Raw genomic sequence first — 25,793 nt, 5'->3', positions numbered from 1 at the left:
CTACTAACCACAAACTACCAGTCCATCCCACTCCCTCCCCCAAATTTAAAATATTTTAAAGGAAGTTTATTCTTTAAATGATGTATTGTATGACCCATCCTTAAAAAACAGATATATACAGAAGAAAGATTTCTGGGTTTTTCTGCTTTTTAGGGCTGGACCTGGGGCATATGGAAGTTCCCAGGCTAAGGGTCACATGAGAATTGCAGCTGCTGGCCTACATGAGCGCCACAGCAAGTCAGGATCATGAGCCACGTCTGCAACCTACACCATAGCTCACAGCAACACTGGGATCCTTAACCCACTGAGAGAGGCCAGGGATTGAACCCACTGAGAGAGGCCAGGGATTGAGCCTATCCTCATGGCTACTAACTAGTCAGGTTTGTTACTGGTGAGGCACGATAGGAACTCCCAGAAAAGTCTACTATAACAAAATCAACTTGAAATAAAAACTACATTACATGCTTGCTATCCTTAAAAATTTTATGAACTAGAGCCACAACTTAGGAGTTCCCTGGTGGCTCAGTGGTTAAGAATCTTGTACTGTCACTGCAATCCCTGGCCCCCGGGACTTCTGCATGCTGCAGGTATGGCCAAAAAAAAATTTTTTTTTTTATCTTTTGTCTTTTTTCAGGGACGCACCTGCAGCATGTGGGGGTTCCCAGGCTAGGGGTCCAATCGGAGCTGTAGCTGCCAGCCTACACCACAGTCACAGCAACGCCAGATTCGAGCAGCATCTGTGACCTATACCACAGCTCATGGCAATGCTGGATCGTTAACCCACTGAGCAAGGCCAGGGATCAAACCCACAACCTCACAGTTCCTAGTCAAATTCATTTCTGCTGCACCACGATGGGAACTCCCCCTCGCCAAATTTTTTTAATAAATAAATAAATAATAGCAACAATTCTTACCTAAATAATTGTTGAAAGTTGGGTTTAATAAAGTTTGCTTCAATATTTTGTCTTATACATATGATATGAGTTATTCCATGTTTCTGCAGTATAGGTAGCTATAAAAAAAAAGGAAAACACAAGAGAAATAGTTTAAAATAACAAAACATCATCTCACTGTAACGCAAATATTTGAAAATATACAGGACTCAACTTTAGAATTAATAGAGCCACATGTGAGCCTTAAGTACAGAGGATTAAGGCTAATTCTATAATAATATACCTGAAGTGATTAGCAAAATATTTTAATGATTCAAGATTAATACATAATACACTACATGTCCTCAAAAGGTTAAAAGGATTATTTTAGGAGTTCCTGTTGTGGCGCAGTGGAAACAAATCCTATTAGTATCCATGAGGATGCAAATTCGATCCCTGGCCTCACTAAGTGGGTCAGGGATCCCGCACTGCCGTGAGCTGTGGTGTAGGTCACAGACCTACAGATGTGGCTCGGATCCCATGGTGCTGTGGCTGTGGAGGAGGCTGAAGGCTGTAGCTCCAATTCAACCTCTAGCCTGGAACCTCCATATGCCATGGGTGTGGCCCTAAAAAACAAAAAAAGGAAAAAGGACTATTTTACATTTATAATTTTAGAGCTTGATATGAGCTTAAAGATAATTTATCTGGGAAATAATACCTTCATTATGTACTTTTTTGTATACTGACCTTTGTATCATGTGTAATATCCTCTTTATTAGTTATTTATAATTTAAATTTATATACCCTTTATTATTTATTTATAATACTATATAGTGGTTAAAGATGTGAGCTTGGAGTCATGAGAACCCAAGCTCTATATCCCAGCTCTGCTAATGACCTGAGCACTGTGGCTCAGTTTTCTCTCATGAAAATAAGGAAAACACTACCTGTTCACTGAGTGGTTATGAAAATTATATAAGAGAATATGTTTGGCATAGTACCTGGGACACATGGCAAGTATTTTCAGTAAATGGCAGCTACATATACTAACCACGATTTTAATTTTTTAGAGAAGAGTACTATGACATAAACAACTGTTCAACATCACTGACCTAGTTAACAGTAGTACCATGACCCAAATCTCTATACCTCTCTTTGCCTCTCCCAAGTACACTTTTTCTACATGTAATAAGCCAGAATTAATTTATATAATTCACAAAGTCTAATTAACCTTTTAGGGTTTAAAAATTCTCCTAAAGTTAAAATTGGCAACTTCAAAATGATATTCTGTGGTGCTTTTTTGGCTTTACATTTAAAGCGATTAAACATGACAACTCTAAAAACTATCAATTTTTTATCTGCAAGTAACTATAGGTTTGGGTGAATTTACAGATGATGTTATTTTAATAGTTAGAATATAAATTTCATGAGAATAAGGACTTTGTTCACTGATTCATGTTAAGTATGTGTAAACTGTACATGGAACACAGTAGTTGCTCAATAACTATCTGTTTAATAAATGAATGAATAAATCATGCTGGCATGAACAATCAGAATTAATGAGTTTTCTATTTTCAGTTTATAATCCTGTATTTATTTGTTTTTAAAAATTTTTTGTCTTCCATATGCACCAATGGCATATGGAAGTTCCCAGGCTAGGGGTCACATCGGAGCTCTAGCTCTCGGCCTACACCACAGCCACATGGGATCCAGGCCGCATCCTGTAACCGATACCACAGCTTGTAGCAACACCAGATCCTTAACCCACAAGGTCAAGGATCAAACCTGCAAGGCCAGAGATCGAACCTGCATCCTGATGGATACCAGTCAGGTTTGCTACTGCTGCATCACCACAGGAACTCCTATAATCCTATATATTTCATTTCCTTGCTGTATTAAATACTCCAGAACAGCAATACTAGTAATTCATGAAAGAAGTCAAAGAATTATTTTTATTTGCTATGGACTGAATGTTTGTGACTCCCTAAAATTCCTATGTTGAAGCTCTAACTTCCAAGGTAATGGTCTTAGTGGGACCTTGAAAGGTAATTAGACAGATTTATATAAGGCCACAAGGATGGAGCACCCATGATGGAATCAGTGCCTTTATAAGAATAGGAAGAGAAATCAGAGCTTCCTTTCTCTGCTATATAAGGATACAGCAAAAAGACACCAAACCATGAAGAGGACCCTCACCAAAACCTAATCATGCTGGCAGGATCTCAGACTTCTAGCTTTCAGAATTGTGAGAAATAAGCGTCTATTGTCTGTGGTATTTTATTATAGCAGCCTGAGCTAAGAAAACGTGCTTTTTAAATGTTAATTTCTGCAGCAAAGTTTCCTGTGTCTGGCATAGATTAGAGTTCAATAATCTCTGCATTTCCTGAGTACATCCTGAGACATGGGAAGGAAGGTAAGCATTTGGTAGGGTTAATAATTAATCAATGTTCCATATTCACATTTATGAACCTCCAAGGTGAATTCAATATTCATTTCCTTGTTTATATTTTAACTATGACATGTGAACAAGTTTTCACATCTACTTTAGTAATGTGAGAAACTACAAGACGACATATATAATTAGGGAGAAAAATCTATTTTAACAAGTTTGGAAGGCACATTAGATTACTAAGTAAAAACAAACCTTAAGATAGAACCCAAAAGTAATAGCACACAAAATGTTTTTTACTTTTCAACATATTTTCATTTACGCAAAGCAAATTATGGTCTTATACCTACAAACAAAAGAAAAATTTTTACAAAAAAAAAATAGTTCACTACTTGCAAAAAGCCTAAACTTTTATTAAAACTGTATTTCGATGTAACAAAAGATAGGTTTAACTAAATGAGTATTAGAACAGGAGTTTATTTCCTAAGATTTCCTTATGTCCATTATTATTTTGTTATTGTTATTTTTTTTGACGATATGAAAAGAAACATGGGCTATACTATGGTAACTCATGGTGGGAAATAAATTTTTCCATAGAAGCTTTTCTTCAGTCTAATGAGACCAAGGTGAAGTTAGGGGGAAGAGGTTCTGAGAAGATAGATTTTTAAGCAAATACTTTTATTTTTTCTTTTTAGGGCCGCACCTGTGGCATATACAAGTTACCAGACTAGGAGTCAAATCAGAGCTGCAGATGCCAGCCTATGTCACAGCCACAGTAACACAGGATCTGAGCAAAGTCTGCCACCTACACCACAGCTCACAGCAACACTGGATCCTTAACCCACTGAGCAAGGCCAGGGATGGAACCTGCATCCTCACAGACAATATGTTGGATTCTTAACCTGCTGACCCACAATGAGAACTCCTAGGCTGATTATTTTTAAGAAACAGTAGACAAAGGAAAAACTCCCCATAAACAAATACTTTTAATGTGACAAATAATATAACAGGTATATTTATAAAGTACAATGAGAACACAAAAAGCGAATAGTCTAAAAACATCTTGAAGGTCAGTATTTGTGAATATTACATTATTTGGGTAGTAACAAAAAATTTGTTTTTACAAAGTAAGTCACAATTAAGTCTATAGTTACCTACTCTATCCTTTCCTTAGTGTGTGTATGTGCATTTTTTTTTTTTTTGGTCTTTTGTCTTTTTAGGGCCACACCTGAGGCATGTGGAGGTTCCTAGGCTAGGGGTCTAATTGGAGCCACAGCCACAGCAACACCAGATCCTTAACCCACTGAGTGAGGCCAGGATTCGAACCCGCAACCTCATGGTTCCTAGTCGGATGCATTTCCGCTGCACCACAACAGAACTCCTGTATTTTTTTAAAACCAACATCCCACCTTTCCAACTTAGCTGTAGGTCATCAAAATGACTAGAGTTATTCTTGAATGTGCCTCAACAGTCAAAAAGTCTTGCAGTTCCAAAAGAAATGAAGTTAACTTAAAAAAAAAAAAACAAAAACTCCCAATCTCCTAAAATTCATAAATGCATTAAATTACATCATGGAAGTTTTAGATTCTATAGTTTTTATAAAACCTACTGCAGGTAAGTATATACAAGAATACTGATTCCTAAATAGGCAGATTATTGGGAAAAACATTTATGATAGAGTGTTTCACATTATAATTCAAAGAGAATTAGTAGCATTGTCATAAGTCATAGGGCTGAATCCTCTAGAAAACGGCAGCAACACTACTACATATATTTGAACTAGATACCCTTTTAACTGGGTAACTGAAGACATACACTTCAGTTTAAGAATATAGGACATATCCCTCCCTCCCTCTCTCCCTTTCTCCCTCCCTTCCTCTCTCTCTCTCTCTCTCTCTCTATGCTTCAATACTTTAAAAGCTGAAGCATTCTGACCTCTAATGTCTGGAAAAACAGAAATAAGATTTGAGTCACTTCAATTAAAATATGCGGGTGTGTATGAGTTTGTGCACATGCACATACATATAAACACACACTCTCTCCCTTATCCTTGATAAGAAACGGTTAACTAAAACGTTAAATAACTATATTCTGGGATTTAATTTAATCTCATATTTTTCAGAAGGTATGATTAGCAATTACAGATGTCTAATAGTTTAAAGAGTAATAATTTAAAGGTCAGTTTTTGGGAAGCCTTTTAAATGGATTTCATGAGAAAGATAAAATACAAAAACTCATTTGTGATTTGTGGTCAAATACTTGAGAATTACTGGTCCAGTAAAATTTGGAAATAAGTAGGTATTCCAGAGTAACAATTAGGGTTAATACGCAATATTATGGACGCTTCCCCAAATAAAACTCTGCTAAAAAAAATTTACGCCAGGAGTTTCCATCATGGATGACGGGAAACAAACCTGACTAGTATCCATGAGGAGCAGGTTCAATCCCTGGCCTCGATCAGTGGGTTAAGGATCCAGCGCTGCCACGAGCTGTGGTGTGGTGTAGGTCGCAGAGGCGACTTGGATCTGGTGTTGCTATGGCTGTGGTGAAGGTCAGCAGCTGTAGCTCCGATTCAACCCCTAGCCTGGGAACCTCCATATGCCGCAGGTGCGGCCCTAGAAAAGACAAAAAAAAAAATTTACACCAAGCAGTTGGTTAATAAGGTCTCTTGATGAGCCTAATCTAAAGTTCATACCTTGCTTTTCATAGCAGAAGAATATGGGCCTAAAAACAATCCAGGCAAAATTTCCTAGAAAAAAAAATTGAGATATTTACCATCAGCAATGTAAATCTGTACAAAATATGTACCATACAAATGGATTTGTGGAGTGTTTTCATAGTTGTTACAATAATTTGCTAAAAAGCTTGCTAATTATGGAGTATTTTTTAGCTACAATGAGCAAATGATTGGGAAGACAAATGCAGATGAGCTTTTATGTAATCAAATGACACATTTAAAGTTGAAATACAGTTCTGAAAAGTCAGGTATTTGAACTTCGATAGTGCTTTTTATAAGCACTTTGGGTAAAATTAGTACATCATATTGCAGTTTTATTAAATTAATAAAACACCTCTAATCTTACTTCTATTCTCTGCTATAGTCTAGAAATAAAATAGGTATGAAGAAAATCATCCCTTTGGAATGACACAAAAAAACCCTATTCAGTCAAATCAAAAGTAGCACAAGATAAAACAAGATTACAACTGTTACCTATGTAAAGTAGTACTGCAAAGTTTAAAAATAAAAAAGACCAGTGATTATTGACAGAGTTTCTACAATTTAAAAAAAAATATCTTCTGAATGGTAAATTAAAATTTATTCTTTGTGAATTCAATATTGAAAGTTTTCAGTCAGGCCATGTTATACCCTAAATACTAACTGTTTTTGTGGTTCAGCTCTATGGGACATCATAATTATTTGCATATAGGTCTGATTTCTCCTAACAACTTCTTGTGGCAAAAACTAAATTTTAACTCACATTTGCATTCCCCATACACCAAGTAAAATGTCCCAGGGGTAATCACATATTTTTAAAAAGTGAATTTTTACTAAGAGAAAAAGGAAACAGATCTTTAGAAGTCAATGGATTTCTAAGAAAGGGGAACATGGCATGACCTTGGGGCCAGCCAAGTTAAAATGCAAAAGAAATGCAAAACAAAAAAGTATTGCCATTGGGTTAACTATCACTAATTTCTTCATCCCATACAGTGAGTATTTAACTCAATTTTCTGGAGGATTGGTTGGAAATCAGACACAAAGAGGAACGATTTGTCAAAAGGGTGATTTGCTTTACAGTCAATTCTAAACTAGACAAACATAAAAAGCAAAACTGCTTTCAAAAATACAAATAACACACCCAATTTTTCAGATGGAGAAATAGTAACTCATTAATCATACACATATATTACTAGGTTCATGGTTTAATCTAAGAGAGAAATTTATTTTCACATCTTTTTTAAGAGCCATGATTAACCTTAAACATGTTAATATTTAAAATACTCCTGGAGTTCCCATTGTGGCTCAGCAGAAATGAATTTGGGTATCTATGAGGACAAAGGTTCAATCCCTGGCCTTGGTCAGTGGGTTAAGGTTCTGGCACTGCTGTGAGCTGTGGCATAGGCAGGCAGCTACAGCTCGGACTCAATCCCTAGCCTGGAAACTCCATATGCCATGGGTGCGGCCCCCCCAAAATTAATTAAATAAAATAAAATACTCAGTGATGAACCTACAAATCATGAATCAACAGAACTCAAATTCTTTGTGAAATTAAATTATTTAATACTGATAATAACAATAATACAGCCTGGCTTGAATAAATGAGAAGGTTGTCATACCTGCATCTCTCGTCTCATAGGATAGGTCCATTCCTTAAAAATGGAAAAAAAACATAAGAAAATAAGTAAGTAACATTAGGAAAAATGTTATCCAACTAAAGGTCAAAGATGTGATATATAAGTGCATGGATTTTTAAAGAATACATTATACTTAAAGAATAGTCATAAAAATAGCAGGTTCAATTGGCTTCACGAACTGAAAATTTAAGTGACAAAAAAATTAAGGTAATTCTTTAAATAATTTGGCTTCCAAAATTATGATTATGTTACTTCATACAATGGATGGAATAGCTCAATTATTATAAAGATAGATATATCAGAAGTTTCTCCCAAAAAAGATCTTATAAATTAGAGATAACAAGTAGATTTTTTGTCATTCATGCTAGCGCTAATGAACTGAAGGTATAGCAAAATCCAGTATGGAGAAAAACTCAGGAAGAGTGTTGTGATCAGTGAGAAATATGTACAATGGATGAAAGAGGAATGGAATGTGATAGGCATTTGCCATTGCTGATCTAAACTGCCAGATGCTTATCAAACAGCCTTCCCATATCTCACTTGGGTTTAAGAGTCCCTTTAAAGATACATTTCACAGAAGTATAGTGTTCATTGTAGGCATGCAGACTAAGACAAAGTCAGAAAATAATTCAAAACACCAATGGCAAAAGACAGAAAATATTTTAAAAGTTAGTAAAAGAAAAAAGCAATTATGGTGAACTGATATAAAGAACAAAATACAGTACACATGGTCCTCATTTGCAAATGGACTACATTCCAAAGGTTTCTAACTCGGTTGCTTACAACTCTGAATTATAAATAGTAATTAGGTTTCTAAAGTTAAATCCGGGATTTTCCACTGTGGTGCAATGGAATCAGCAGAGTCTCTGCAGCCCCAGGACACAGGTCTGATCACTGGCCCAGCACAGTGGGTTGAAGGATCTGGGATTGCCAGAACTGCAGCTTAGGTTGCAACTGCGGTTCAGATCTGATCCCTGGCCTGTGAACTCCATATGCCATGGGGCAGCCAAAAAAGGAAAATAAATAAAGTTCAAACTGCAAAAGAATTTTTTAAAGAAACTTATTTTGAAATAATTTTAGAATTACAGAAAATCTAAAAAAATACTACAAGGAATTCCTTTTACCCTCCATCCAGATTCCCCAAGTCAGGGAAGTATTTTTAACACAGAAGGTAGAAAAATGTTGTATATTTCCAATGGAAAGAGTAAATAACATTCCTACAATGACAGCATTTTTTTTTTAAGTAGAGAAGCAAAATACATTTTTTGTCTTTAATATTGAAAAATGGTCTCAGCAATGTAGTAGAAGTAGACTACAAACCCTAAGAAACCATCTCTGTAATGATTGTTAAAGTATATCTCTACAAGTATCTTTAAATGCATAGCTGGACTAACAGGGAAAGGAAATCCCAGGACAGATGCATACTCGCAAACACAAGAAAACGCAAACCCAGAAAGGGTACTGAGCACTGAAACAGAGTATCTTGAAAAGATCTGCTGGTCGTTTCACACCCTTATATTTCTTTGCTTTTGTTTTGTTTTGTTTTGTTTTGTTTATGGCCGCACTGGTGGCATATGGAAGTTTCCTGGCTAAGGTAGAATCAGAGCTGCAGTTGCCAGCTTATGCCACAGCCACAGCAACTCAGTATCCAAACTACCACAAAGGGAACTCTTCTGTTGTATTAAAATGGAGACATAGGAGTACCCCCTGTGGCACAGTGGGATAAGAATGTGACTGCAGCAGCTCAGGTTGCTGCAGAGATGCAGCTTTGATACCTGCCCTGGTGCAGTGGGTTAAAGAATCCAGTGTTGCCATAGCTGCGTCCTGGATTCAATCCTTGGCCCAGGAATTCCCATATGCCATGGATGTGGCCATGAAAGAATAAATAAAATGCATAAAAAAACTCATAAAGAAGGGTTAAAATGCCCAAATCTGGAGTTCCTTGTGGCTCAACAGTATGGAATCCAACTAGTATCAATGAGGGCACAGGTTCGATCCCTGGCCTCACTCAGGGGGTTAAGGATAAGGCATTGCCATGAGTTGTGGTATAGGTCGCAGATGAGGCTCGGATCTGGTCGTGCTGTGGCTGTGGTGTAGGCCAGCAGCTATAGCTCCAATTTGACCTCTAGCCTGGGAACTTCCATATGCCATAGGTGCAGCCCTAAAAAGACAAAAAAAAAAAAAAAAAAACCCAAATCTGAATAAGGAGCTCAATGAATTTTTATAAACATACACACCCATATAATCATCACTCAGATCAAGATTTCCATCATCCCAGAAAGTTCCCTCATTCCTCTTCTCAGTTAATATCTCCTCTTCAGAGGTAACCACTGATTTCTATTATTACAGATTTCAGGATTGTCTGTTCTGGCTTTTTTTTTTTTTTTTTTTGTCTTTTTAGGGCTGTATCTTTGGCATATGGAGGTTTCCAGGCTAGGGGTTGAATCAGAGCTACAGCTGCCGGCCACTACCACAGCCACAGCAGCACAGGATCCAAGCTTCATCCGTGACCTATACCACAGCTCACAGCAACTCGGGATCCTTAACAAATCCTTAACCCTGGCCAAGGCCAGGGATCAAACCTGCGTCCTCATGGATGCTAGTCAGATTTGCTTCTGGTGGGCCATGACGGGACCTTCGTGGCACTTCTTATAAATGGAATCATACAGCAGTAGTATTTTATGTCTGGTTTATCTCACTCAACCTAATGCCTCTAAGATTCATCCATGTTGTTGTACATGTCAGTAGTGTGTTCTTTCTGGTTGCTGTGCAGTATACTACTGTATAAATATTCCATGATTTAATCATTCTCCTGTTGGTGGAGATTTAAGAAGCTTCCAGGTTTTCGCAATTATGAATAAAGGTATTATGAAAATTCTTTTTTTGTTGTTTTGTCTCTTTTAGGGCCACACCCTCGGCATAAGGAGGTTCCCAGGCTAGGGGTCCCATCGCAGCTGCATCCGCTGGACTACGCCACAGCCACAGCAATGTGGGATCCAAGCTGCATCTGCGACCTGTACCATAACTCACGGCAACACTGGATCCTTAACCCACTGAGCAAGGCCAGGGATCAAACCCATGTCCTCATGGATGCTAGTCAGGTTCATTAACCACTGAGCCACGATGGGAACTCCATGAAAATTCTTCTATGTGCCCTTTAATGGACATATGCCTTCATTTCTCTTGGATATATAAGTGGCAATGGGATGACTAAATCACAGAGTAGGTCTATATTTGGCTTTATCAGACAATGCAAAAAGTTTTCCAAAACCAATTTATGCTCCCACCAGCAATGTATGAGAGTTCTAGTAGTTCCACATCCTCACCATGGCCTTATTTTATTTTTTTAGGGCCAAAACCACAGCATATGGAGGTTCCCAGGCTAGGGGTCAAATCGGAACCTTAGCTGCTGGCCCATGCCACAGCCACAGCAAATCTGGATCTAAGCCGTGTCTGCGAACTATACCACAGCTCAAGATAATGCCACATCCTTAACCCACTGAGCGAGGCCAGGGATTGAACCTGTGTCCTTATGGATATTAGTCAGATTCATTTTCCCTAAGCCATGATGGGAACTCCACCATGGCTTTTTTTAAATGGTACTTTACGTGAGATAAAACCTAGGGCCTGCTTAAAGTGGGCAGTCAGATCACAACCAAAAAACTGGGACTTCAAAAGGCAACACCCTGTGCAAGCCCTCATCCCCATATAAATGAGTACTCTTGCCTTTCCTAGCTTTGATCCTGAGTAGGTGAGGGTAGTAAGAGTAGAGTGGGGTTTTCCTAATCACAATTTGGTCCTCACTGAGGTTAGAATTCAATTATCTTTCTGAGGCCAAGAGAAAATTTAAGGTCAAGTGGTCCTGGGTAGACAGTGTCTGTGGTATCTGTGGATTCCTGAGAGAAACAAATGCATCTTTCTGGAAGAACATACCCTAAACCTAGATCAGAAACAATTCAAACAGATAAGTTCTAATGAACTCACAATAAAAAAGTCCATTAAAGATAAAAAAGAGGAAATGAGCCACCATAAAATCGATACAACTGAATCACATCCACAAAGACCGCAGATATTGATTACATTAATGAAAAATGTAACACATTTAATATAGTTAAAGAAATAAGAGTATCACAGTATGACCAAAAATTAAGAAACTAATTTTTTTTTCTTTTTCGGCCAAACCTATGGTATGCAGAAGTTCCCAGGCCAGGGATTGAACCCACATCACAGCAGCAACCTGAGCCAGAGAAGTGATAACATCAGATCCTTAACCCATCATGCCATCAGGGAACTCCAGGAAACTAAATTTAAGAGAGTCAAAAGGAATATGTAGACATGAAGAAGTACGATTAAAATGAAAACTCACCAGATAGGCTAAATAGAAGAAAGGACACAGATAAAGTGAATTTGTTAACTGGAAAACAAAACTACTGAAATAACCTAAATTCAAAATTGGAAAATATAAGCAGTTCATAGACATATAATATAGAATTAAAAGGTCTAACACCCATAGAATCTACCTTCCAAGAAGGAGGGGTGAGAAAATAAAGGAGGAATATACAAGGCATTAATGAGAAGTTCCCAAAACTGATTAAAGACACCTTGGAAATAGAACAGTAAATCCCAGCATGATAAGAGAAAGAAATGTGGGGGTAAACAGTGAAATAGCAGCATAGCAAACACAGAAAAAAGAATTTCTTTTTCCAGATTAAAAGCAAATAGAAAAATGGAAAAGAACAGAGGCCAGAAGAACTAAACATATGCAGTCAATTGATTTTCCTGAAAGACACCAAGGTAATTCAATATTAAAAGAAGTCTTTCAACAAGTGGTACTGGAACAAGTGGATAAATGTCTGGAAAAATAAAATGAATCTTGATCCTGACCACACCTGGGTACATACACACACAAACACATACATACCTCCTCATCTGTCTTCATTGCTATATCTATTTCCAACACTTGATGACAGTGCCTGGCACATAGTAGGCATTCAATAAATAATTGTTGAAAAAAAAAAGTTAGTGTATAAACATAAATACAAAAATGATATACCTCCTACAATAAAACATAGAATATCTTTGGAACCTTGGCAAAAGCAAAGATGTCCTAAAGAGGGCACAAAAGGTACTAAGCACAAAGGAAAAACAATTTAGCAAATTTGACTTCACAAAAATTAAAAACTTCTGTTCAATGAAATATATTGCTAAGAAAATCAAAGATCAAGTCACAAAGACAATATCTGTAATACACATATTCAATAAGAGACTTGTACCCCAAATAAAAATTACACACCAATAATAAAGTGACAACTTGGAGTTCCCGCTATGCTGCAGTGTGTTATGAATCCAACTAGAGCAGTTCAAGTCGCTGTAGAGGTGAGGGTTGATCCTCATCCAGCACAGTGGGCTAATGTGGTGGAGGTCACAGCTGTAGCTCAGATTCAGTCCCTGGCCCAGGAACTTCCACATGCTGCAGGTGCGGCCAAAAAACAACAACAGAACAACCTAATTTTTAAAATGGCTAAGTAAATGAATCTCATTATGGAAGATATCTAAATGTCTAATAGCACATGAAAAGGTGCTCAACATCATTTACTATTAGGGAAATACAAAGTAAAACCACAAGATACACCATTACATGCCTACTAATAACTACAGTTAAAAAATGACAACACTGAATGTTAGTGATGATGTGGAGCAAGTGGGACTCTCAAACATTGCTGAAAGGATTATAAAATTAAATGTTAATCATACACCTACCCTATTAATCTAGCCATTCCACTACTAGGATTTACCAAAGAGAAATGAAAACTATGCCACAAAAAGAGTTGTACAAGAATATTCAAAGCAGCTTTATTCATCATAACCCCAAGTACCCCAAATGTTTATCAGTGGTATACTCATACAATGAAATAGTATTCAGCAATAAAAAAGAATCAACTACTCACACACAATATAGATGAATTTCACAGATATTATGTTCAGAAAGAAGCCATAAATAAAAAAGTCCACTTTGCATTATTCCATTTACAAGAAGTTCAAGAATAGATAAAACTAAACTATGATTATAGAAATCATCATATTCATTGCCTAATATGGAATAGGGTAGAGGTTGCCTGGAAATGAATATAAAATAACTTTCTATGTTAGTAGAAATGGTCTATGTCTTATAGAAGCAGTAGTTACACTGGTATATATATTTATCAAAATTCACTGAATGTACACTTAACATCTATATTATCACACTCCATGTAAATTTTATCTCTATTAAAAAAAAGAGAGCAGGAGTTCCCGTCGTGGCGCAGTGGTTAACGAATCCAACTAGGAACCATGAGGTTGCGGGTTCGGTCCCTGCCCTTGCTCAGTGGGTTAACGATCCGGCATTGCCATGAGCTGTGGTGTAGGTTGCAGACGCGACTCGGATCCTGCGTTGCTGTGGCTCTGGCGTAGGCCGGTGGCTACAGCTCCGATTAGACCCCTAGCCTGGGAACCCCCACATGCCGAGGAAGCGGCCCAGGGAAATAGCAAAAAGACAAAAAAAAAAAAGAGAGCAGTTCCCGTCATGGCACAGTGGAAACAAATCCGACTAGGAACCATGAGTTTTCGGGTTCGTTCTCTGGCCTCACTCAGTGGGTTAAGGATCCAGCATTGCTGTGAGCTGTGGTGTAGGTTGCAGACACAGATCAGATCTGATGTTGCTGTGGTTATGGTGTAGGCTGGCAGCAACAGCTCTGATTCAACCCTTCGCCTGGGAACCTCTATATGCTGCGAGAGCGGTTCTAAAAAAAGCAAAAAAAAAAAAAAAGGAGAGATCTAGACAAAAAAGACAGATTACATACAAAGGAAAGGCAGAAAGACTGACCTTGACTTCTCAACTACAAGGATGGAGAGCCAGAAGACAAAAGAATAATACATTAAAAGTGGTGAAATAAATAACTGTTAGTCTAGAATATATGCTGAGAAAACCCTCTTTCAAGGAATAAAATAAAACACAATTCCAGGAGTTCCCGTCATAGCTCATCAGTAACAAACCCGACTACAGTATCCATGAGGACACAGGTTCGATCCCTGGCCTTGCTCAGTGGGTTAAGGATCTGGCAATGCCTCGACCTGCGGTGCGAGTAAAAGATGTTGCTCAGTTCCTGCATTGCTATGGCTGTGGTATAGGCTATAGCTCAGATTCGATCCCTAACCTTGGAACTTCCACATGCTGTGGGGGAAGTCCTAAAAAAAAAGACAAATCCATTAAAAAAAAAAGTTTACTACCAGCAGACACTTATTAAAGAAACTTTTAGATGTTTTTCTCAAGAAAAGGTACTATTGTCTCTATTTTACATTTCTAGTTTAGGCACAGAGAGCCTAGTAACCTGACTTCCAGTAGTCTGACTCCTAGAGTCCATTCTCTTAATCACTAAACTATACAGTTTTTCAATGTAAGAAAAAACTATATAACAAACATATAGTTATATTTAAACAAATATTGACTATATAAAATAATAATTATAGAGATTAACAGAATAGAAAAATATATGGAATTTACAAGCCAGTAGAGGGGGAAATGTAATCAAATTATACAAACCGAATGTTTACCTGCTTTAACTTACCAATATGTTATAACCTTTTTATATTAAACATTTTTTAAAGAAGTTAGGCTCTGTAATTTTAGTGGAACCCCTAACATTGAGCACAGAAAAAGCATTGAGGAGATCCACAGCACTAGATTCTATGGATCTTATTTCTTTTTCCTTTCTTTTTATGGCTGTAGGTTGGATGCTCCTGGCTGTGGCAACACTGGATCCTTTAACCCACGGTTCCAGGCTAGGGATTGAACCCTCCACATGGACCATAGCCACTGCAGTTAGTTTCTTAACCAACCATGCCACAGTGGGAACTTATCTTCCTAAAAAAACTTATCAGAGCTATGAGAAAGAAGAAAACCATTAAAAAAATGAGTTACTGTTGTGGCTCAGTGGGTTAAGAACCCAACTAGTACCTATGAGGACACGGGTTTGATCCCTGGCCTTGCTCAGTGGGTTAAGGATCTGTCATTGCCTTGAGCTGTGGTATAGGTCTAAGGCACAGCTTTGATCTGGTGTTGCTGGCCAGTAGCTACAGCTCCAATTCGACCCCTAGCCTGGGAACTTCCATATGCTGCAGGTGTGACCCTAAAAAAAAATAAAGAAAAAAAAAAGAGAGAAAGGAAAGAAACATGTTCTTTGGAGTTTGCCTAAAATGAAAATTCTAATTATGTGTGATAAAAGAAGAAAAACAGGGAACACATATAGAGAAATGGTGTTCATATATTTTAGGGAATACTAATGCAATATGCCAATGCACTTATAGCCACAGAATAAATACATGCTTCTTTCTGGTGTATTCTGGTTTATCAATTTTACCTGAAGATTTTTTTTTTCCTGGAGAAAAAAAGTGTTTTCAAAAAATGACACTAGAGTTCCCTTCATGGCTCAGCAGTTAATGAATCTGACTAGGATCCATGAGGAGGCAGGTTTGATCCCTGGCCTCACTCATAGGTTAAGGACCCAGCATTGCCAGTGAGCTGTGGTGTAGGTAAAAGATGCAGCTCAGATCCTAAGTTGCTGTGGCGGTGGTGTAGGCCGGTGGCTATAGCTCCAATTCGACCCCTAGCCTGGGAACTTCCATATGCTGTGGGTGTGGCCCTGAAAAGCCAAAAGAAAAAAAAGGAAAAAAGAAAATGGCACTAATTAAAACTTTTATATTAAACTTGAGCATATGAAATAGAATTTTAAGGGAAACAGGTTTCAAACGAATTTTGAGCTTACCATTAGTTGTATTCAATAGAACATATACGTTGTTTTTATAGAAGAGATATTATAGGTGTAAAAAGCAAGCTATATGGGATAATGAAAAATTACTCCTATTCATAGGACAGATAAACACGTAGCCTACTTTAGTGAGCACGACCTGCTGTAACAGGCATGGATCCTTTGAAATCTAGAAGGCTTTTTCCCACAGAAAATTTCATTTGGAATAGTTCCTGGTACTAGCATCAGATTCTGCTCTCAGGAGCCTACCCTCTGTTTATCTAGCCCTGATTACTACCTACAGAACAAATCTTAAACCTGCCCCGTCTATCAATTCTGGCTTTAGTGTTCGAAATCAAGATTTTTTATTTCTTTTGGTCCTATCTGCATCATGTGGAGTTCCCAGGCCAGGGGCTGAACCCATGCCACAGCAGCAACTTGAGCCACTGCAGTGACACAAGATCCTTAACCGGCTGTACCACAAGGGGATTCCCTAACTTGAACGCCTAGGTCAAGATTTTAAAAGTCATCCATACTCACAGTCCTGCTCTACCAGACACTTATCTGTCTGAACATGTTTTAAATAACCAAGTCTTACCTGTATCATACTCAATCTTAATCTCGGCCCACCCACACTGTTTCTAAAATCCATCACTTTAGAGATGGTAGTATTAATGGGGCAGACTGCCATTATTGAGTTACTACCGTAGTTTATTAGTAGAATCAATTTCCCAAACTTTGATGATTAGCCAAATTATCTAACTATATTTTTCAAAGTAAAGCAAGCCAAGGAAGACAAAAATAAGCTTTACTGTGAAACACCATGCTTTTTTTTTTTTTGTCTTTCTGCCTTTCCTAGGGCTGTCCCCCGACATATGGAGGTTCCCAGGCTAGGGGTCTAATCGGAGCTGTAGCCGCCAGCCTTTACCAGAAGTACAGCAACTCAGGATCCAAACTGCGTCTGCAACCTACACCACAGCTCACGGCAACACCGGATCCTTAATCCACTGAGCAAGGCCAGGGATCAAACCTGCAACCTCATGGTTCCTGGTCAGATTCGTTAACCACTGCGCCACGACAGGAACTCCCACCATGCTTCTGACAGAAATTAATTCACCAGTGAAAAATCCTTCGATCAATATGAGCTAGAAGGTACCACGTATTAAAACAACTTTCAGGCTCTCTTCTTCCTTCTCAAGTTAATGCAGTTATACGATCTATAAAATCACTCTTAGGGGATAGAAAAAATGCTATTAAAATGTTTGAAAATCAATAATCAAATAAAGATAGTCCTCTTCAGAACTTGCTCTTTCCTTTAATTTCCATGCCTAGCTCAAGCTTTGCTTAAACCATAAGACCAAAAGAGATTTTCATTCTAAAAATGAGAGGGTTGGAGGGATGTGAAAAAGCAAAGGGGCATTTAAGTAAGATGCTTGCAGAGTTCCCGCTATGGCACAGTGAATTAAGGAACCAGCATTGCTTGCCCATGGCTCAGGTTCCAACCCCTAGCCTGGGAACTTCCATATGCTGCAGTGTGGCCATCAGAGTTATCTAGCTCTATCTTAAACCAATTAAAGCAGAATAGGAGCCCAGGAATGGTTATACTTTAAAAGTTCCCTGGGTGATTCTACTCTACAGTCAGGTTAAAAAAGCACCATTCTAAACTTAAAGGGGCTAGGAGAGGAATCCTCAGACACATTAAGTAATTCTTATTTTTGATTCTGTAAGAAGGGAATTAAAAGACAAAAGAAAATGGAAAGGATAACATTTAAGTTGCCAAATTGCAAATGAAATAAATTACATCTCACTTTCTCTCTGAAAAAAAGATAAAACATTAATTTTTGGGAGTTCCTGTCATGGCGCAGTGGAAACGAATCCAACTAGGGACCATAAGGATACGGGTTCGATCCCTGGCCTCACTCTGTGGGTTAAGGATCCAGCATTGTCGTGAGCTGTGGTGTAGGTCGCAGATGAGGCTTGGATCTGGCACTGCTGCAGCTAAGGAGTAGGCTGGCAGCTATGGCTTCAATTAGACCCCTGGCCTGGGAACCTCCATATGCTGCAGGTGCGGCCTTAAAAAAAAAAAAAAATTAATTTTTGAATTAGCAATAGCCCTAACTATTCAACTAATTTGTTTAGAAATTTTTACCATAGGAGTTCCCATTGAGGCGCAGCGGAAATGAATCTGACTAGGAACCATGAGGTTGTGGGTTTGATACCTGGCCTCACTCAGTGGGTTAAGGATCCGGCATTGTCGTGGGCTGTGGTGTAGGTCGCAGACGCGGCTCGGATCCTGCATTGCTGTGGCTGTGGCGTAAGCCAGAAACTGTAGCGCTGATTAGACCTAAGCTTAGCCTGGGAACCTCCATGTGCCTCGGGTGTGGCCCTTAAAAAAAAAAAAGAAAAAGAGGAGTTCCCGTTGTGGCACAGTGGTTAACAAATCCGACTAGGAACCATGAGGTTGCGGGTTTGATCCCTGGCCTTGCTCAGTGGGTTAAGGATCTGGCGTTGCCATGAGCTGTGGTGTAGGTCGCAGATGCGGCTTGGATCCCGCATTGCTGTGGCTCTGGCATAGGCCGATGGCTACAGTTCCGATTGGACCCCTAGCCTGGGAACCTCCATATGCCACGGGAGTGGCCCTAGAAAAGGCAAAAAGACAAAAAATAAATAAATAAATAAAAGAAAAAGAAATTGTTGCTGTAAGTTGCTCTTTTTTCTTCACATGTAAAAAATACTACTGTAATTTTGCCACAAGTAAGAGTCTATTACCAAAGCCAATTAAGATTCTTTCATTAATTCAACATTCATCAAGTTTATGATGTATATCAAATACTATTAAATGAAAGAAACAGTGGCTCCCACTCCTGGGCATCTATCTAGAGAAAACCTTGACTCGAAAACACACATGTACTCCGATGTTCACTGCAGCACTATTTTCAATAGCCAAGACATGGAAACAACCTAAATGTCCATTGACAGAGGAGTGGATCAAGAAGGTGTGGTACATACACACAATGGAATATTACTCAGCCATTAAGAAGAACGAAATACCGGCATTTTTAGCAACATGGATGGACCTAGAAACTATCATGCTAAGTGAAATCAGCCATACAATGAGACACCAACATCAAATGCTTTCACTGACATGTGGAATCTGAAAAAATGACAGACTGAACTTCTTTGCGGAACAGACGCTGACTCACAGACATTGAAAAACTTACGGTCTCCAGAGGAGACAGTTTGGGGGATGGGGATGTGCTTGGGTTGTGGGATGGAAATTCTGTGAAATTAGATTGTTATGATCATTAAAAAGTAAATAAATTTTAAAAATAAAATAAATGTAAAAAAAAGAAACAAACAAACAAAGAAACAGTGGCAAGAATTTATTGGTGCCTAAAGTTCCCTTTTAGGCTACCATGGAAATCAGACATTGACCAAAATTATAAGTATGATAACTGTTACAAAGGTAGGCATAAATATACCAAGTGCAACAGAGGTTTATAAATCTGCAGGATTAACTAGTTTGGAGAATGGGAGAGGGGACAGGAGGAACTGGCGAAATCAGGGAATGCTTCTCTGAAGAAACAATGCCTCAAGTGAGATCTAACCCAAGAGCAAGTAGTTAATTAGGTGAGGGCAAGGGGAAGGCTGGCAGTCATGGCAGGGGAAAAGAGTAACATGAAGGTCCTGAAGTAGTGGGGGGCAAGGACGAATTAAAGGATTCCAGAAACTGAGAGAAGATGAATACGGACAAGGCATACAGAGAATGGAGCAAAAGGAAGAGCAGCTTATAATGAGACTAGGGAGGTAGGCAGATGCCAGTTCATTCAAGATCATGCAGATGATAAATTACGGGTTTGAATTTCACCCTCAAAACAATGGGGAATCACAGCAGTTTAAAGAAATGACAATCTTTCTGCAAACTGATCTAAACAGAACTAAATTTTTTTTTTTTTTTTAGCTGCACCAGTGCCATGTAGAATCTCCCAGGCCAGGGGTCAAACCAGCTGCAGCAGCAACCCAAGCCACTGCAGTGACCACACGGGATCCATAACCTGCTGCGCCACAAGAGAATCTCCAACACTGCTAAATGTTTACTAGCCCTGTCCTATAAGGAGTGCCCTGACCAGTATTTCAAGAAACTTGGAGGTAATATTTTTATAGAAGTGATCATCAAGCTATCATAGCCTGATTACACCAATCATTACGAGCCTTCATTGAAATCCCACTACTTGATTTTTTTTTTTTAACTAAAATAAGGTTTGGATTCTGATGGTAGTGCTTCCTATGTGTACAGAACTATGCTAGCTTGTCATCTGAACCGTGTATGACCATTTGCCACTTAACATAACTCACTAGAAATTAGAAAATCAACATTCTGTTTTATTAGTTTATCATGAGTCCTATTTAATGGTTATTTATAGTTTTGTCTGCTCAGAAAGCATCCTCCATCTTTTGTGGAAATGCTCCTCTGCTTTTGGTGGGAGAGCTACCAATGATAAACTTTACTCCCCCAAACCAGTAAGTGAGTACATGACCTAGACTGACTCTTAACTGTATTCATCCCTTCCTGGCTCTCTTGACTCTTTCAAAGGATGGGCACATGACCTAAATTGGGCCAGCCCTCTAGGTTTTAAACAATGAAGCTTAGAGAAAGGCACTTTTACTCCTCAGTGTGAAGGCTGTAAGGATGTGATCCTCTTGAGCAACTGATGGCAAAACTCCATTATCTGAAGAGAAGCCCAAGAAAAAGAACAGACCCTGAGAGAAAGTAGAGACACGCATTAGTGAAAACCATAGGCAGTTCTGATGCATTATAATACTATCTAGTCAAGTCCCTGAGACCAACTGCATTTCAAAGTTTCTGGCTTTAGTTACTTTTATTTTTTGCTTACTTTCCTCTGGTTTTGTACCTCCAACCAAAAGACAACAAACATCCAGTGCTATGAAATAAGGAATGATTTGGCTTTCAATATGTGCATCACTATATACCAGGTTTAAGCATTACTTCTGTCCAACACAAGAAAGCTATATTCCTCATAAAAATCTTTGCAGGGATAAAATATATTATTTACACAATAAAAGACTAGGAGTTCCTGTCATGGCGCAGTGGTTAACGAATCTGACTAGGAACCATGAGGTTATGGGTTCGATCCCTGGCCTTGCTCAGTGGGTTAAGGATCCGGCATTGCCGTGAGTGGTAGTGTAGGTTGCAGATGCAGCTTGGGTCTGACGTGGCTGTGGCTGTGGCTGTGGCTGTGGCCAGCAGCTGCAGCTCTGATTTGACCCCTAGCCTGGGAATCTCCATATGCCACGGGAGTGGCCCAAGAAATGGCAAAAAGACAAAAAAAAAAAAGACTAGATAAAAGGTCTGTAAACATTTTAAACTAGAACTATTAAGATTAGAACAGTAAAGAATTGAGGCGTATTAAACAGGACAATAAGGAGTTCCCGTCGTGACACAGCAGAAACAAATCCGACTAGGAACAATGAGGTCGCAGGTTCGATCCCTGGCCTCGCTCTGAGTTACCGTGAGCTGTGGTGTAGGTCGCAGACGCGGCTCAGATCCCGCCTTGCTATGGCTCTGGCATAGACCGGTGGCTACAGCTCTGATTAGACCCCTCGCCTGGGAACCTCCATTTAAAAAAGAAAGGAAAAAAAAAAAAAGAAAGAAAGAAACCGGACAATAAATTAAGAATCAGGAGATCAAGGTCGTCACTGTGTCTTGTGCTGGGCATATTATTTATTCTTAGTAAGGTACAATTTCTTAACCTGAAAAGTGGGAAGGCTCTACATTATTTCTAAGTTGATTCCAGTGCTGAAATTACTCATTTTGAGGATGTAAAAGCATCCTCTTCTTTCACATTATTTCATATAAAACAAAGAAAAAAGTGTTAATTCATTTTTAACCTAACCTAAATTCTACTTTTCCCATTTAAGAGTCCACTCTTAAAACACGAAATTCTCAAGGATTACTACAAGCAAAATATCCCTCCCAAATAAAAAATGTGAACCACATGTAAAGATATTCAATAGAATGAATATTTGGTATAAATTGAATGATCTCAAAAACAGAAATTTTAGATTTCTTTCTTCTTAATTCAACTAAAGCATAACTGAATATCCTTGTCCTGTTACTAATACAGTCTTGAGAAAAATTCTAATTTAGTAGTCTGAAATACCATAAAGTACTCTAAAAATAAGTGGGAGAAAACTCAATACAAACGTCAGTGAGGAAAGAAATACGGTAGGGTAAAAAGAACCCCTAATTAGAAATCCAGAGATCCCAAGTTATTAAGAATTTTGCTCTTCATATTAACTTCCCTCCAAACGGCAAGTTTTTCGAATGAAGTTTTCAGTTTCAAATGAGCTAGTTTTGTGACATTTTTATTCTTCTTCAAAAACACCAAAAATCAAACCAAAACAAACCAACTGCTTCGGGAAACTTTCTGAAGGCACACGTCCAGGCTCAGGCCCCAGAATCTATTCCACACGTGGGGCAATGGGTCCCACAACAGAATCGACGACACCAAACACTATCCCTCAAAACGACATTAAAAACATTACTCTCGCATTGCCTTGGCCATAAAAGAGGAACCTTACTCCGAGTAAGTCCTCGACGCCGAACCTGGCAGGGAGAGGACAGCTTTCGCCCGACTACCTCAATCAAGAAGAGCAGACGGCCCCTGCCAGAGGAGTCCATGGAGAGAAGAGGAACTAGTCAGTGAGCCAGGGTTGGGGCTGACGGCCTGGGAGCGCGAGGGCCCCGCCCCGAGGTCCCGGGACGCCCTCAGGAGGCCACAGGGCTCCCGAAAGCTGGAGGCTTCGACGTTTGGGGCCTGGGGTCGCCCCTCGGCCGAGGAACCACAAGAGGAGGCCTGTGCGTGGCAGTCACCGGATGGACTCACCTCGGCGTCTTCTTTGCACTGCGGGAGCGAGGGGAACTCCAGCTTCACGTCCTCCATGGCCCAGGCCCGCTGGCTTGTGGGTGGGGTGGGGTGGGAGTGGGAGTTACCGGCCCGACCGACCCTGGGGCTGGCAGTGGCGGTGAAAGGAAGGAGGGCGGGTGGACCAGGGGACTGATGAGTAGGCAGCGGGCTTACAACTAACACACGCGGACTAAAGAGTTCCAGCGACTCCGGCGGCGGCGGCGGCGACAGCCGGGAAGAGGAGAGTTGGGCGGCTCGTGCCCGGCCGCCATGCTGTTGCCGTCTCCCTCCCCCACGAAGCTCCGCGCCCCTCAGGCCGCCAGGCTCTGGCACCAACACTAGCCCTACAACCGTCTCCTCCTTCGCGCCCGTCCCAGCCAATCCCAGCCCACGCTCGCCTTCTGCCCGCCCCACGCGGCCGCCAGGTGTCAGCGCGCCGCAACCCCGCCCCTTCGCGAGAGCGCAGACGCGGGGGGGCGGGGCACCAGAGGCGCCGCAGCGGGAGCTCACCCCCTGTAGAGGAGGTGGGGCTGCGGAAGGCAGAGGGGTAATCCGAATCCGTTCTGCCCCTTCGAGATTAACAACGGGGAAAACATCCTAGTCACCATAAACTGGCAAAGGAAACTACATAGTTTTCTCCCCCCCTCAGAATCCTACCCAGTCTGTGGTGAGTTTATAACCAAAAGAGTAATGAATGAAGTTTCACCTGAAAATTGTTATGCTGCAAATGAAATACCATCACTTTTAAGCAAATCTAAACAGTGCACTTTTTTTTTTTTTTTGGTCTTTTTGCCATTTCTTGGGCCAATCCCGCGGTATATGGAGAGTCCCAGGCTAGGGGTGGAATCTGAACTGTATCGGCCAGCCTACATCACAGCCACAGCAAATCGGGATCTGAGCAGCGTCTGCGACCTACACCACAGCTCTCGGCAACGCCAGATCCTTAACCCACTGAGCAAGGCCAGGGATCGAACACGCAACCTCATGGTTCCTAGTCGGCATTCGTTAACCCCTGAGCCATGAAGGGAACTCCTAAACGGTGTACTTTTAAGAATACTTGGGAATAGAAAACAACTAGAAAATATCAAGAAAGAATAGCAAGTAGAAAAAATTGCTAATAGAAATTGATAGCCCACTAAGTAATTTGCACATAATACTCAAGAAAGTTTTCTTACTTTAATGCTAAACTTAACACTTCACCTTATTATTAAACTACATGGCTTTCAATATCTTTTTAAAAGGATTTGAGTCAAGTTAATATTATACTTTTAATAAAGTTTAGGTATATGGTATTTCTTCTGGGCCTAGTATCTTTTTTTGTTTTAACAGATGAGGAAAATCAAACTTAGAAGTAGAAGAATCCATACTTTTCAAATACGTACACCAAACCAATTTTTAAAAAAATACCACCACCAAAGTAAGAAGGGAAGAAAGGAGTTCCCGTTATGATGCAGCAGAAACGAATCCAGCTAGCATCCATGAGGATGTAGGTTCCATCCCTGGCCTTGTTCAGTGGGTTGGGGATCTGGCGTTGCCATGAACTGCGGGTAGGTCACACATGCTGCTTGGATCCTGAGTAGCTGTAGGCAGAGGGTGGCAGCTGTAGCTCTGATTCGACCCGTAGCCTGGAAACTTTCATAAAAAAAAAGCCAAGGAAGTCATTCATTAACTGATTTGCAAATTACAATGGATAAAATAAAAAAAGCATCACATGGATATTTGACCTAGACCTGACAAACATCCTATTACTTTTTATAATCGTATTTATGAATACACTGCCAGTATATATAGAAATAGATCAGTTCAGTAATTGGAGCATTAGATGGTTTGAGGGCTCCATTTTCTCTACCACCATGTAAACTGTTCTCTTCCTTTTAATAATTTTAAAAAGACACACAATACTCTGCTAACAAGCTTTTAATTTGAAGAATTATGGTATAATTAAAGTCATATGTCATTTTTTAGTGTTTATGAAACTGGAATCAGTTTTTCTTAACACCTTTAATAATAACATAATTGATACCCAATGATGATTTCCTATTGTAATTTGTTAAAGCTTTAATTGCCACATATGAGAAGGAATTGTTTATAGCTAACAGAACTTTTGACCATTTTCGACATCAACATCCCCTACATCAGACACTCTTAGCCTGGTATCCATATATACCTATATAGTCCATGGGTGAGCTTGGGAAATAATCTCCTAAGTCTTGATGTAGGCAAAATTGTGTGTGTGTGTGAATTTTTCTGTAAAAAGGCTACACACCAGCTCAAAAAGGAACTATCGCCTCACATAAGAAAAACAAGTCACATTTAAAGCAAATATTATTTGTAATCATAATCTTTAAAAAAAGTTATGGATATGCCCATACTATTTCAATTCACTATCACACAGACTAATCATGGCAGGTGGAGAATAAATAAAGACTTTCTGGAAGGAGGAATATATAGATATAGAAACACACAT

At 39.4% G+C, this 25,793-nt stretch overlaps 1 protein-coding gene across 2 annotated transcripts in view; it reads right to left on the bottom strand.

The window, feature by feature from the left end:
- STYX (serine/threonine/tyrosine interacting protein) overlaps positions 1 to 23,831 on the bottom strand; it is a 49,784-nt gene extending 25,953 nt beyond the window's left edge. The window contains exons 1-4 of one of the 2 annotated variants that reach the window (XM_047767346.1): positions 23,306 to 23,831; positions 7,597 to 7,629; positions 5,957 to 6,010; positions 915 to 1,012 (exon numbers count right to left, since the gene is read on the bottom strand). In XM_047767346.1, coding sequence (XP_047623302.1) covers positions 915 to 1,012; positions 5,957 to 6,010; positions 7,597 to 7,629; positions 23,306 to 23,362 — 242 coding nt within the window. In that variant the 5' untranslated portion in view covers positions 23,363 to 23,831. The other variant, XM_047767347.1, reaches the window with a different exon arrangement.
- Positions 23,832 to 25,793: the final 1,962 nt, after the last annotated feature.

The sequence above is a fragment of the Phacochoerus africanus genome, chromosome 2 (genome assembly GCF_016906955.1).
Source record: "Phacochoerus africanus isolate WHEZ1 chromosome 2, ROS_Pafr_v1, whole genome shotgun sequence".
Taxonomy (NCBI): Eukaryota; Metazoa; Chordata; class Mammalia; order Artiodactyla; family Suidae; genus Phacochoerus; species Phacochoerus africanus.
The sequence above is the reverse complement of the archived record's forward strand: the minus strand, read 5'-3'. Positions and strand labels throughout refer to the sequence as shown.